The sequence below is a fragment of the Anabrus simplex genome, chromosome 14 (assembly GCF_040414725.1).
Source record: "Anabrus simplex isolate iqAnaSimp1 chromosome 14, ASM4041472v1, whole genome shotgun sequence".
Classification (NCBI taxonomy): domain Eukaryota; kingdom Metazoa; phylum Arthropoda; class Insecta; order Orthoptera; family Tettigoniidae; genus Anabrus; species Anabrus simplex.
Genome location: NC_090278.1, coordinates 81127660 through 81142976, shown reverse-complemented (window position 1 = coordinate 81142976; position 15317 = coordinate 81127660). Strand labels below are relative to the sequence as shown.

Sequence of the window (15317 nt, the reverse complement as noted above, 5' to 3'; positions counted from 1 at the left end):
GATGTGAGTTTTTTTGATAAGGAAGATCTCACGTGCTTCAAGTATGAAACCTTAACATCCGTTGATATGGCGATAGGTTTCCAACGTGCTGTCTGAAAACAGACGATCCTTTAGACCTTAGAACCTGGAGATGACTATTACAATTTACTGGAAAGCCAACTGAGGTATGATTTCCGAATTCCAATTCCCGTAACCCTACTGTGGATAAGCCAAATATGATTCCAGTCATTCCAATTTCTTTATCCAGGTTGTCCATTGCGGGCTCGCTGAATTCATTTTAGGTGGAAAATCATTTCATTCTGTTTCATGCAAGTACTTGTTTAAAAAAAACAGGGAATTCAACTTTTTATGTTATGTTAATCTAAAAATATCAAGGTTTAGCTTTGAGCCCAATTTTATTCAATATAGTATGAAATATCTCACAGAACAACTGATGACACATCCACCATGGACCCTTCTATACGCAGACGACATCGTGCTTCTTGGTGAAACACGTGAAGAGGTCGAGACAGCCTTAGAACTTTGGAGAAAAGCTTTGGAGGCGAATTAACTCAGAATAAGCCGTAAGAAGGCGGAGTATATATTCTGTAACTTCCCCAAGACAGAAGTTCAAGGTCCACTCAATACAATATTCCTAGCGGCTGAACCGCTGGTAATGACGAATACATTCAAGTGCCTGGGCTTAGTTATTACGATCGATACGACGATTGATGATGACGTGAATCATCGCATCATCGTTGTATGGACTAAATGGCGTTTGCTGACAGGCGGATGTCTCAAAAGCAAGATATACATGACTATTGTTAGGACTGCCCTCGCATACGGCTCCGAGTGTTGGACATGGCAAATGAAGCATGATCAGCAAATGCATGTAACGGAAATGCGTATGCTGAGATGGTCAGCTGGTGTCACTATCTTGGATCATTTAATACCGTCGCTATCAGTGAGATATTGGAGAATCGGCATTTGGGCTGGTATGGGCATCTACAACGTTGAGATGAAGATCATCCCGTTCAGAGAGCTCTTGCAATCGAGGAACCATGGACAGGACGTGGATGTTGGAGGTAACATGGTGGTGTACAGCCGAAAATGCCTTGAATAGAAACGGCATTCCAGTGGCGGAGACATCCAACCGCAGGGACTACTCTCCAAGGATGATACTTGGGAGTGTCCATTGTGGGCACACATATGGCCAGGAAAGAAGATAATCTAAAAATATAGAATGTCTGAAAGAAGAAGTATTTCAGTCATATATGTTTGCACTGTATGATGCATACAACCAGAATTTTGTACTTTAAAATGTTATATGCCTTCTTCTTCTTCTTCTTCTTCTTCTTCTTCTTCTTCGCGAATAGGTCGCTTAAGACCCCGCGGAATCAACACTTTCTAGCCTTCCTGCTAGCCCAGTATTCCTTCATGCGCAACGATTGAATCTGTTTTCGTTGCTCTGACCATGTATGTTGTGTAGTCTTCTCTTCTTCCCCGAAACCCCGTGTGTGAGTGATTTTCCTTATTTCATTCCGGTCAAGTACCGTAGGTTTGCTGATCCTACTGTCTTCAGGTATTTCAGTCTAGTAGCCTTGTTCTTTATGAATGTATTTATTTTGTGCGTTAGTCCGTTCGGGTCCATTCTTTCGAAGTGTCCCATGAATTCTTCGTATTCGCATTGTGTCTGAGATTTGGGGATTTTTAAAATATATTTCTGTGTTTGGCTATGGATAATGTACAGCGTCTTTGGTTCTTGGCCAAAGGATCTTTCTCATTATTTTACGCTCTTTCCGGCCAAAGGATTTTTCTCATTATTTCACGCTCTTTCACTTCTATTTGGTGTTTTAGTGTTTTGTGTTGGAGATTGAGTGTCTCTAGAGCATAGAGTGCTTCAGGTTTGATAACAGTTGTATAATGTCGGATTTTGCAATTCAAGGAGAGGCTGTTTTTGTTGTATATATTTTTTGTTAACTGAAAAGCAATCTCCATTTTATGGAGTCTCAATTCAATAATTTATTTTCGTTACAGTTTGCTGTAATCCATTCACCTAAATACTTAAATTCATTTACTCTAATATTATTGCCAATCAGAAGTTCATTTGATGCGATTTTGATGTCGGTCGATTATATTCCTTCATTAAATATGTAATTAAAATTAAAATTATAAATGAATTCTGATCACATGTTTACGTCCATTTTGACCATTTTTAAATCCTATTTTTTTGGAGATTTAAAAATCTTTTTAAAAGTCTTCTTGAGGTAAATTATAGGTCTTTAACTCCCGAAGCCTGATAATTGGTAAAATGAAATGTCGCATGGCTTTTAGTGCCGGGATATCCCAGGACGGGTTCGGCTCGCCAGGTGCAGGTCTTTATATTTGACGCTAGTAGGTGACCTGCACGTCTTGATGAGGATGAAATGATGATGAAGATAACACATACACCCAGCCCCAGTGCCATTGGAATTAACCAATTAAGGTTAAAGTCCCCGACCCAGCCGGGAATCCAACCCGGGACACTCTGAACCGAAGGCCAAGGAGCCAACGAGTCGGACCTAGTAATTGGTTTGAATAAAAACATTCCATGGTCGCGTTGCAGCGGGTGTTCGGTTTTCATTTGACTGCCCCGTTTTATTTCACAAGTCTGGTTTTAAATAAAAGAAGACATTGTTGTAGATACGAGAGTAAATCAGAAAACTCTTACCATGTAAGGAAGCTCCAGTATCTGAGCGTCGAAGTCATCCAACTCACTGTAGCGAAACGAGCCTGTCTGGTTTAAATATCGGACTATGCGTGTCCGAGTCTCGGAGATGTTGAATGTACCGATGGTTACGTTGTAATCCATAAAAGGTGAAGCCATCCTGGATTCAAAGTTCACTCCGTTCACGATCAGGATTTGTGTAAGGTCATCTACGCATTCTAAAGGACACAGAGGAAACATATTATTTGCAATTTTTTATTAGAAGACAGTGAGAGAAAATACGGAAATATAAATGTTAACGAGTGTCGAGTATACATTCCAGTGAGATCAGGATGTATCAAAAGTCAATAATAGAACTTCAGGAATGGATTCCTCATATGGAGAGATGAAAAGAAGGTTACGGCAGTATGGGTGCGGAAATGTATAATTTCAGAGATACGTGCCTTTCTGGCCGCCACGATCTCCTGAATTTACACTTCAAGTCTGTATGTACTAAATCAGGCATTTATAATCGTGTTTGGCATTCGATGCGAAGACACTCGGTAGTCTGTATTCAGACAGGAGAAAGTCACATCTGATACGTTAACTCAGTGTTTCAGCTGGCGTTACAGACGCATTCACTGTACCAGTGTTAGATTGCACTAACATGATTAAAAGTCGGATAAATCGGCAATTATGAATTTCCGGGTCCATATTGTCACAATCCTGTTTTTTAAATATCCATATGACGAATCCGTTCCTGCAACTTTGTCATTGACTTTTGATATACCGGTATGCTGTTATTAGAGCCTGGGAAAGAAGATTATCAATGATTGATATGCGATTGTGTTAGGTGGTCCAAAGAGTGAAAGACACTAAAAGGTAAACAAAATGGCAGAATGTTACAGCAAGAGAACACTTTCTGAATTGTGTAAAATAAGTAAAAAATATGGCAGTAAGGACATAAATGTTAACAAAAAGAGAAATGAGAGGGATAATTTGGTGTCTGATGGAAGTATATAATAATAAAACTTAATACAAAGCATGTGGAAAATCGATGCATGGTATGCAACAAAGATTTCGAAGTGGCACACCTGCTAAAAGACTGTAAAGAGAGATCAGAGATAAATATAAATCTTGTGGGGACAGAAGACTGTTCGCATGTAATTTTCAGCCTGGGGAGGCTACAACCCGCTCCACAGCAGCATAATTAGGGTGTCCTTGCACTGGGATGGCTAGGAGTTAAGCCGGCAACTTGTCCATCCGGGCTGTTAAGTGGCTATGCGTACCTTCCAGGCGTTCTAAAAAGCGAAAGGGAAGGACTCTTTTTCCCCAGCTAACAGATGGGAAGGAGATAGGTAAAAATTAAAATTAACCTGAACTTTACACTCTTGTTAAATTAATAAACAGAGAATGGAAAAAACTAAAGAGAACAATAAAAGTATGTGGATAACGAAATTAAAAAGGATGAAAACAAAGAAGAGTAAAGGTATGCATGGGGTGGTATACAAGAGTATCTGGGTTAGTTAAAGTCTACGAAGTATCTCAAATACTAAGTTTACCTAAATATTAATTAAAGATACGCCCAAGTAAAACCTTATCTTTTTCTAAACTTTTAACATTTTTCTTAGTTGGATTATCTTTAATATTATGTATTCTAAAAATAATTTCATGTATAATATTATGATTCCAATAAATGAATAATCTCTCCCCAGTTGGCCGGCATCCGTGACTAGGAGAGAAAAGTGTTCTATTCATTGATTGATTGACTGATTCATTCATTCATTCATTCATTCATTCATTCATTCATTCAATTATTCATTCATTCGCAGAGCCCGGATGTTTAGGCATTTATAGTTTAGAATAATCGAAACTTAGTGAAGCGACAGACAACGCGGGCAACATTTTTGCTACGAGATTTGCATAAACATTAGGGGTCCGGTCTACTAGAACCCCTGGAAGTTATGTTACCCCCAGTACTGTATTGATGTGCAAGCTAGAATACACTTCCTAATAACGTAAATACTTTGGAAAAACATCAAGGCTCCAGTTATTATGACGCTGATCGGAATCAGATACCGTGAAAAAAGAATTATCTACAATGTGTATAAAAATCAGTGTGCAGTGATAAGAATCGAGGGCTTTGAAAAATAAGCAGCAATCCAGAAAGGAGTGAGGCAAGACTGTTGTTTAGTTTGTCTGCACTCCTTTTCATTATTTATTTAGTACAGGCATAAATGATATCAAAGAGGAATCAAAATCCGAGGAGGGGAAATGAAAACTCTGAGATTTGCCGATGTTAAAGTTTTTTTCCTGAGTATGCAGAAGATTTGGAAGCATTTCTGAATGGTATGGACAGAGTCTTAGAGAAGGAGTGCAAGATGAAAATAAATAAATCCAAAACAAAGTTAATAGAGTGCATTGGAACGAAGCCAGGTGATGCAGGAAATATTAGATTGGGAAATTAAGTCTTAAAGGAAGTAGATAAATATTATTACGTGGGTAGTAATATAACTAACGATGGCAGAAGTAAAGAGGGCGTAAAATGCAGACTAGCACAAGCAAAGAATTCCTTTCCCAAGAAAAGATATTTGCTTACCTCGAACATTGATATAGAAATTAGAAATGTTTTTGAAGACATTCGTCTGGAGCGTGGCATTGTATGGAAGTGAAACATGGGCGATAACTAGCTCAGAAAGGAAGAGAATAGAATCTTTTAAAATGTGGTGTCACAAAAGGATGTTGAAGGTGATATGGATATATCGAATAACGAATGAATTGATAACTGAACCGAATTGGTGAGGGGAGATTGATTTGGCTAAATTTAACCGGAAGGAGAGATAGAATGATAGAACACCCAGCACTTGTATGGTTTGTTTTTGAAGAAAGTGTAGTGGGTAAGAACGGTAGAGTATAGTAGTAATACATAGAAATGGAAAGGTTAGCATAGGATACGGTGACATGCAGAGATATCAAACCAGTCTGATAGAAGGAATCAGGACACTTAAAATGAGGGTAGGTACGGCCCTCTAATTCACAATTTTCAATCGGAATTAGTAAACTAGAGGAGGTCTGGCGCACAAATACGTGAAAATGGCCTCAGGACATCTTGATTCGCGCTCTTTATCGACTCTATTGGTCATGAATCGTCACGATCCCTAAAAAAAACGCATGTCGAATTTTGACGCAAAACATCTTCCAAATTTGGGTTGGCGTAGAGGTCTGAAGCTAAAAATCGATCATACTCTTTTCACGAAACATTCCAACTGACCTTTCCAAGGCTTTTGGTAGGATAGATCATGGGGGACTACTGACGAAGATGAGGACCATTGGACCGGATAAAAGAGTGATTTAATGGGTGAGTAAGAAAATAGAACTCAGAGAAATAGAGTAGATGAAGCGTTATTGATCCTGTAATTATTAGGAGAGGAGATCCACAAGGCAATAGCATAGGACCTTTATATTTTCTTATATACATGGGTAAGGAACTGGAATCACAGACACGGCTTTCTGTGGATGTCATTATACTTTAGGAAGTAATAAATAAGTTCCAGAGTTGTGAGAAACTGCAAAAAGAAGTTGTCATCATTCTGAGATGGACAGCAAATAGTGGTACTCTGTGAAACAGGGTAAAAATTAGGTTGTAATTTTCTCCAAGAGGAAAATTCCTCTCGAATTTTAATTCCATTGTTGATTTGTTGTTTGTACATCATAAAGAGCACGATTTGTTCTGGGTGATTTCCGACAAGGGATTAGTGTCATTAAAATTTTGCAACCTTTGGGCTGGGAAGATTTTGGAGTAAGGAGACGAGTTGCTCGACTAAGCGGTATGTTCCGAGCTGTCAGTGGAGAGATGACGTGGAATGACATTAGTAGACAAAGTATGAAATAAAGTTGGAAATTTGGGGTAAATATTCTTGTATAGGAAGAGGAATTAGGAAGATTTCCAGTAAATTTTCAATTTCTTTCAATTTGACAAACAACTGATAGGGAATTTGCTATCTGTGCGACAACCCTAGATACCGGTGTTGTCAATTTAGCCATTTTATAGCTATTTTGAAAAGTGATTTGCTACAAAAGTTTGAGTTTAGCTTTTTTTTTTTTGCTAGTTGCTTTACGTCGCACCGACACGATGGGACAGGAAAGGGCTAGGAGTGGGAAGGAATTGGCCGTGGCCTTAATTAAGGTACAGCCCCAGCATTTGCCTGGTGTGAAAATGGGAAACTACGGAAAATCATTTTCAGGGCTGCCGACAGTGGGGTTCGAACCTATTATCGCCCGAATACTGGATACTGGCCGCAATTAAGCGACTGCAGCTATCGAGCTGGGTGAGTTTAGCTATTAGCTGCATTTTTAGGTATACATTGGCTATCTCACTTTTTAATGCTTTTATTTAATAATTATTATGTATTTTTCTGTATGGTGCGGTGAATACAGACGAGTCGTATTTCATGTTCAACTTAGAGGCGACCTTTGACGAAATGGTGCAACGCTTATTAATTACGTCACTCACTATACTGTGGTTTCAGGACTACATTGCATCATTACAGGCTATCAACTAGTCCGTCACTCGGTAAATTACTGATTTCAACCGGTTAGCTTCCTGATTGACTGAAGAGACTCATTTACAGATTGAGACAACGTTTACATCACTGCACTGAAAGTGTAACGCAACGCAGTTATAATGTATAGTGTACATATTGTTGCAATTAAAAAAGAGTGAGTCGTGTAGTTTTAATTAATAGTGACGGCCTGACTTCCTTCCTTCCCAGTCCTAGCTCTTTCCTATCCCACCGTCGGCGTAAGACCTATCTGTGTCGGTGCGTCGTAAAGCCAATTGTAAAAAAAAATGGATACCACGAAAAACCATCTTCACTACTGCCGATGGTGTTTTGAAGTATTTCATACCCCGTAGCTAATTCGCTCGGCCGTAGTGCTGCATACACTGAACACACTTGTTGGAGTAACAGAGAAACTTACGTCTTTTGATGATTTGGTCCACTTTGTTCATCGTGCACTTCTTGACCCATTCGTTGATGCCGTCTCGGATGGGACCTTCGTCATCCCGGAAGTTCATTGGCTTGAGCCGCACTTCAAAATGTCGACCACACGTGACGAAGAAATCCCTCTTCAGCCGGATGTAGTACGGGGTGAATATCCGAATAGGCATATTGACGATCGCGAATTTCGTGGTCTGAAATGAGAGGATAGCGGAGAAAATCAACACAAAATACAGGGTGAGAGGTTTGGGATTTGATAAAAATAACTACTAAATGTTTTCATTCCTCCCCTGAAGGCGGGTCTCTAGACCAGGGCCTCTCAGGGTGCATGCGCCGTGCAGTGCACGGGCGCAAGGTGCAGGGGACGACTTCACTAGGTTGACCAGAGTGCAAACTCCCACTCCACTTCTCCTACACCTGTCTCACCTGTTCGGGCTGTCTTCGCCTTCTCCACCTTCCCCGCTGATCCTCCCCTCACTGCGAAATGTTTATGTGCGGTGAGCGGGGACACTGTTGTATGGGACAACTTTACCGGTGTTAAAAAACACTCTTCTTTCAATTTGGTTTGAGCAGACAATTTATCGTCTCTAGCTCTTCTCTTCCTTTATCTTTGCAATGATACCAGTTATGCCTGGAAGAAGGGACTGGCTGACAGCAATTCTGAGAGCCTTCTTTAAATTACAATCAGAAATAGGCCTACTCGCACGCAATCTAGTTTTCGTACAAGTCAAAGCAGGAAAAAATACCTTTCACATATGCATGTGGAACCAAATATAGAAATAATCTTAGCTGCTTCTCGATGCAGCTTAGGAAAATCTTCCTTCGACAAATTCTCGTCGAATTTGAGCTAAGCCTTTATATTGGAAAATCTTTTTGATTAACTTATCACATAATTATTGTCACGACTGACAAAGAAATACGAAAGTTCCCAGTTCGATTGAAATGGACTTTCGGAAGTCTTTGCTTTCTTTGAAACAGGTTGCTCCATTATTATTATGTTGTTGTCTTGCGCTTATCTATTTCACTGATAAACAAGCCGTCTGTCACCGAACGCTTCGTCGCTGTCAGCTCACTACACCATCCGAGTCAAGCCGAGTTCAGCCGAATTCGGAACGATGCACAGTGCACGGAGTCTCTGCGCCTCGATATGCACGCGTGAGATTTTGAGCGTTTGAGAGGCACTGCTCTAGACGGTGACGTAGAAGGTACGAGGGTTGGCGGCCTTGGCCTTGTACAGTGTCTCTCATTTAAATTCAGACCGACCGCACAGTGTTCGTACTCCGCCCTGCGGCAGCTGCCTCAGCGGACTTATTTCGCGCGCGGCCGCCCTGCTTATAAAAGAAGCTGTCAGTGTCGTACTTCCTGGCTGACGTGAGTGAATTCAACCACTGTAATGTTTCTGATTTCATTCGTAATGTTTTCTTTCATTTTCTCCGTTGTGTGAGGATTTTTTCGATACACTTTTTCTTTCTGTTTACCGCGCAAGTAAAAATCACTCACTGTTAGATCTGGAGAACGAGGGGATAATAGACCAGCACTGATCACTCTGCCTGTAAACACTTTGGAGGTTGTAAGAAGGGAATCTTCTGCTCTATGAGCAGGGTTTACCTTGTTGAAACCACTCACGCGATTTTTCTTCTTCCGTTATCTGACGGAAAAAACGGCGTCAAATTATAATTTTGGCACCTCTCTGCATTTACTGTCCTCTCGAGAAAAAATAGGCTAAATTATTCGTCTTCTAATCATAATGAGGGACTTCATAAACACCATTAGGATTTTCTATACACCAATAGCAAGAGTCATGACTGTTCACACGACCATTAAGATGAAACCAGAAATTTTACATACGAAATTGTGGTGTTACAATGATAACTGTCTCACCATGTTAACAGCTGAGATTCAGAGTGGCGACTCATGCTTGCCAGGTCGAACAAGTGCAGGCTGCTTGCAAGATCAAGAACTATCCGCGCGCCTCCCATACTACAGCTTACATATCGGAGAGTAAAGACGACGCTTCGATTGTCTTAGTTTATATGAGGGACCCTGTACTAGGAACTGTCCCAGCACTCGCCTTGATGCAGGAGAATGGAAAACTACAGAAAACCATTTTGAGAACAGCTGACGGTAGAGACCAGCCCATGTCCGTCTTCTGAATACAGAGGCGTAGAGCCACCTTTCCTCTGCTCGGTTGGCCGGTCAGAGTGCAGAGCTGTCGGACCACTTGTGGGCCAAGATCCATTCTGCATTTACCGACTATGAACATCAAACATTCTGGAGTGCAAAGTAAATTATGATCGGTAAGGTTGGGAGAGTATGGAGGTTAAATTGGTGGGGTTTGCTACCGTGTCCAGGGGGGTGAATTTCGCTACTTGGCAGCCCTAAGCAGAGAAAAATACTTCCGCCCCTCATCAGAGGGGCCAAGAGATCGAAAAATGAAAATACTGGCCAAAGAAAGAGAAGGGCTACGAAGGACATGAAAATTAGAAAAGAGGTCGGAAAAGATCAAGAGTTGACCAAGTGAGGTCGGAAACTGAGGAGCCTGGCGCAAGTAAGTGGAAGCAATGCAGGACTCAGCTAAGTGTCCCGAGGTCACCAAAACATGCTCCCAATTTAAGAACCCCCGTTTACTCGCCTCTCACGACAGGCAAGGTATACGCTGGGTGTTATTCTCCTGCCTCACCCACAGGGGTTTACTTAGATTTTTTGGATTATCTTTGTAATTATAAGGAAGGAACGATAAAAAGTTTCCGTTCGACCTCCGTACAGTCCTGAATCGCCGTGAGCGTCGAGGCACCAGATTGAGGAATCCCGTGTGGTAAAACGTCAAGAAGTCCATCACCGCCTGCTGCACATTCTCGTCCGACAAGAAGCGTCGCCCCTTCAATGTGTGATAATCGCGCGGAGAGAGATCAGGATAATTAGGCCTCATAGACTCATCCACCACCTCTTGCTGTTCGTAATGGATGAGGCTGGCCTCTCAGGTCGACGGGCGTCTTGAGTCGGTACGCGACTCCCATTGACAATTCCAAAACGGTGGTTTTCGACAGACATGCTGCCCCACACGCAATCTTCATTCTCCGATAGTTGTCCATTAGTGTTTGCCCTTCAGCAACCAAGAACAGAATAACAGCACATTGGTCCTGTTTGGACGCATCTCGTAATAACTTCGCCATAGTTCACGTGGCCGCATTTAACGCACGCACCCCGGCATGACACTACTGCTACACTAATCCCTTTGACTACATTTCCCTGCTTATATACCCGCACCATAGTCGCGCTAGGGTACATGTCCGCTGCAGCAACGCCCTCAAGCGGAAACTTTTTGATCACGCCTTATGGTTAGCTTATGGAACAAGAAAAGCCGCGCTCAAATTGAGTAACATGATGGAAAAACAACGAATGATTTAAAAACAGAATAAATATAACAAAGTCAAGATAAAATACAAAGTAGAAATCAAGAATGATGTATGCAATGTAGAAAAATTGAAAGCAAAAATACAAAGAACACGGACATTATTATAATATAGGCTGCTAAGGTGTACATGGAGGAAAAAGGAAGTAGCTGATGATGATAGGTGTAAAGATGTAGTAATACCAGAACTATAAAAATGTGACAGGAAGGTATGTGAAAGTTATCGAGGAATTACTCTGTTGTCACAAGTAGACACAATGTCGGAGAGAATAATAGAAAGGAGGATGAGAAAAAGGGTGGGGGGAAATCTGAAGAAATAGCAGTATGGTTTTCGAAAGGGCAGGTCAACGATAGACACTATATTTACTATGGGATTACAGTGGGAAAATGGAAAAATTTGGTGATGGTATTCCTTGATCTAGAGAAGGCATACGATAATGTTAATAGAGAAATTGTGTGGGAAACCCTGGACAGAAAAGGGTGTGGAAGGCAATGAAGGGAACTAGTGAAAGAAGTGTAAAATAATTGTTCCAGTGCTCTCCAGTCTCCAGCGGGGAGAAAAGATTGCTTTAGAAACCAAACTGGACTAAGACAGGGAAATGTATCGTATCCACTTATGTTTATAATGGTTATAGATGACATTCTAAAGGAAATAAATGCAAGATATGGAGGGGATATGAAAATATTGCTGTTTGTAGATGACATAGTGATCTGCGGTACAGAAGTGCAAATCCAACTGGAGGATTAAATATGGTATGAAAACCAGTGTGGAGAGGAGCAAAACAGTGGTGGTGACAAGAGGAGAAAAAGAAAGAAAAGGAATTGTTAGTATCAGGGGACAAAACCTTGAGGTTTTTGAATACTTCAAATATTTGGAGAGTGAAATAATGCAAGATCAGCAGAAGGATACAAGCAGGAAAAACGTTCTACCAGAATGTTTTTTGTGCTATTTGCTTTACGTCGCACCGACACAGATAGGTCTTATGGCGACGATGGGACAGGAAAGGCCTAGGAATTGGAAGGAAGCGGCCGTGGCCTTAATTAAGGCACAGCCCCAGTTTTTACCTGGTGTGAAAATGGGAAACCACGGAAAAACATCTTCAGACTGCCTACTATCTCCCGGATGCGAGCTCACAGTTGCGCGCCCTTAACCGCGCGGCCAACTCGCCCGGTCTATCAGAATGTAAGGAATCTGGTGTGGAACAGAGAAGTTCCTATGAAATGTAAATAGACAATCAATCAATCAATCAATCAATCAATCAATCAATCAATCAATCAATCAATCAATCAATCAATCAATCAATCCCCTTCCTATAAAATAATATTTGCCCCAGTTTGTCCTCTTGAATTCCACCTTTATAATCATATTGTGATCTTTCCTACGTTTAAAGACACCACTCAAACGTATTCATCTACTAATGCCATTCCATGCCATCTCTTCCCTGAAATCTAGGAACATACCGCTTAGTCGAGCAGCTCGTCTCCTTTTCCCCAGGTTTTCCCGGCCCAAACCTTGCAACATTTTTGTAATGCTACTCTTTTGTCGGAAATTATCCAGAACAAATCATGCTGCTTTTCTTTTGATTTTTTCCAGTTTTGTATCAAGTAATCCTGGTGAGGATGCATACTCTAGTTGTGGTTTTACAAGAAACTTGTATGCTCTCTCCTTCACATCCTTACTACAACCCCTAAATACCCTCATAACCATGTGTAGAGATCTGTACCTTTATTTACAATACCATTTGTATGATTACCCCAGTGAAGATCTAGGTACTTACAATGATTCCCATAAGGAACTTTCACCCCATCAACGCAATATTATGAAAACTGAGTGGACTTTTGTTATCTGTGAAACTCACAATCTGTCTTTAACCCAGTTTATCATCATGCCTTTGCGTACTGTACATCTCAAATATTTGGGAAGTGAAATGATGCAAGATGAAAGGTTATTAAGAAGATCAGCAGAAGGGTACAAAATAATGGTATATACGTTCTAGGGAACCTGGTGTGGAAAAGGGAAGTTCCTATGAAATGTAAGGAGATAACGTACAAGATGTACTATACCACTATATTAATATATTAAATCAGAGGCTTGGGCTTCGACAACAAGAGATGAGAGTAAAATTCAGGCCGGTGAGATGAAGTTCCTGAGGAGTATGGTAGAGAAGACAAGGAGAGACAGAGTAAGAAATGTTGAGCTCAGAAAAGAGGGGTAGAAAAATGAGTGATAGGATGGAGAAGAATAAATTGAGATGGTTTCGACATGTTATAAGGATGGAGGAGGGAAGGTTACAAAAACAAATGTTGAAGACTAAGACAGAAGGAAAGAGGCAAGAGGAAGGCCCAGAGCAAGATGGATGGATCCTGTCAAAAAATAAAAAGAAGAATGGACTGGAATATAATTACTGAAGAGGAGTGTTGGAAGGACAGGCAACGGTGGAGAAGGGCCATCAAAACCTGGCCGGAGCTGGGCAAGGCGAAATGAAAACGATGATGAAATAAATTAACAGATAAAGAATGAAAACTAGGATGTCTAGTTGTTGAAGCTGTCAGAAAGTCGTCGGTAGTTCCGGGCAAGGCTCGATGTGGGCATTTGAAAGTGATGTGTCGCATTATCTGGAATTCTTCACCAGAGTGACACCTTTGAGAAGGTCGAAGGCCTCGTGAAAGCACTGCGAAGCCACTTCTTGCATGCCCAGTGGGACCCATACACTCCGCGGGAGATGAAGATGAAAGATTTTACATTTCACTCATACAGGTTCTCTTACATAAACAAAAGCTGTAGTATGGAAGGCACGCGCACCGAGCTCGATAGCTGCAGTCGCTTAAGTGGGGCCAGTATCCAGTATTCGGGAGATAGTAGGTTCGAACCCCACTGTCGGCAGCCCTGAAGATAGTTTTCCGTGGTTTCCCATTTTCACACCAGGCAAATGCTGGGGCTGTACTCTAATTAAGGCCACGGCCGCTTCCTTCCCACTCCTAGCCCTTTCCTGCCTCATCGTCGTCATAAGACCTATCTGTGACGGTGCGACGTAAAGCAACTAGCAGAAAAAAAGGCGCGTGCACAGTTCTTGATCTTGCAAGCAGCCTGCACTTGGTCGACCTGGCAAGCATCAGTCGCCAGTCTCAATCTCAGCTGTTAACATGATGAATGGGTTATTATTGCAATATCGTATTTTCGTATGTAAAAGTTCTGGTTTCATCTTAATGAACAATCATAACTCTTGCTATTGGTGTGCAGAAAATCCTAATGGTGTTTATGAAGTCCCTCATTATGATACGAAGATCGGTGTTTGGTGGAAGACGCATGATTGGGCCTATTTGCTTCAAGAGCCGGCCCCGTGGTGTAGGGGTAGCGTGCCTGCCTGTTACCCGCAGGCCGCGGGTTCGATTACTGGCCTGGTCAGGGATTTATACCCGGATCTGAGGGCTGGTTCGAGGTCCACTCAGCCTACGTAATTAGAATTGAGGAGCTATCTCTTGGTGAGATAGCGGCCCCGGTCTCGAAAGCCAAGAATAACGGCCGAGAGGATTCGTCGTGCTGACCATACGACACCTCGTAATACGCAGACCTTCGGGCTGAGCAGCGGTCGCTTGGTAGGCCAAGGCCCTTCAAGGGCTGTAGTGCCATAGGGTTTGGGGGGGTTATTTGCTTCAAGATGATAGTAAATGCAGAGGGGTACCGAGATGAAATTTTGATGCCATTCTTCCATTAGTTAACGGAAGAAGAAAAATCGTGTTGGTGGATTCAACAAGATTCGGTCTCTGCTCATACAGCAGAAGAACCCCCTTTTTAAAATTTCCGAAGTGTTTGCAGACAGAGAGATGATTGGTGGTCTATATTCCCCTCGTTCTCCAGATCTAACAGTGTGTGATTTTTACTTGTGGGGTAAACTGAAAGAAAAAATATATATCCAAAAAATCCTCACACACTGGAGGAACTGAAAGAAGACATTACAGTGGCAGAACACACTGGCGTTAGCCAGAATGTGGTTACCAGATACAATGCCTGCATAATCCAGGAAGGGCGACACTTCCAGCATATTTTATAAGGTAAGATTTCATATAAGATTGTATATACGCTTAAAGCCACGCGCGAAATAAGTTCGGCTGAGGCAAATGCTGTGGCACAGAGTACAAACACTTACTTGGTCTTACTTTATATAAAAGACCCTGCAGTTAAAAAAAACGAACACTTTTTCTTTTTTCTAGGAAGTAATGCCCCGTTGAACGTCACCAA

At 41.5% G+C, this 15317-nt stretch overlaps 1 protein-coding gene across 1 annotated transcript in view; it reads right to left on the bottom strand.

Moving 5' to 3' along the window:
• The window catches only part of LOC136885245 (serpin B5), a 44285-nt gene that overhangs the window by 18771 nt on the left and 10197 nt on the right, over positions 1-15317 (bottom strand). Inside the window, exons 4-5 of the mRNA XM_067157724.2 lie at positions 7646-7859; positions 2690-2904 (exon numbers count right to left, since the gene is read on the bottom strand). Of these exons, the coding sequence (XP_067013825.2) occupies positions 2690-2904; positions 7646-7859 (429 nt within the window). The remainder of the gene's footprint in view (positions 1-2689; positions 2905-7645; positions 7860-15317) is intronic.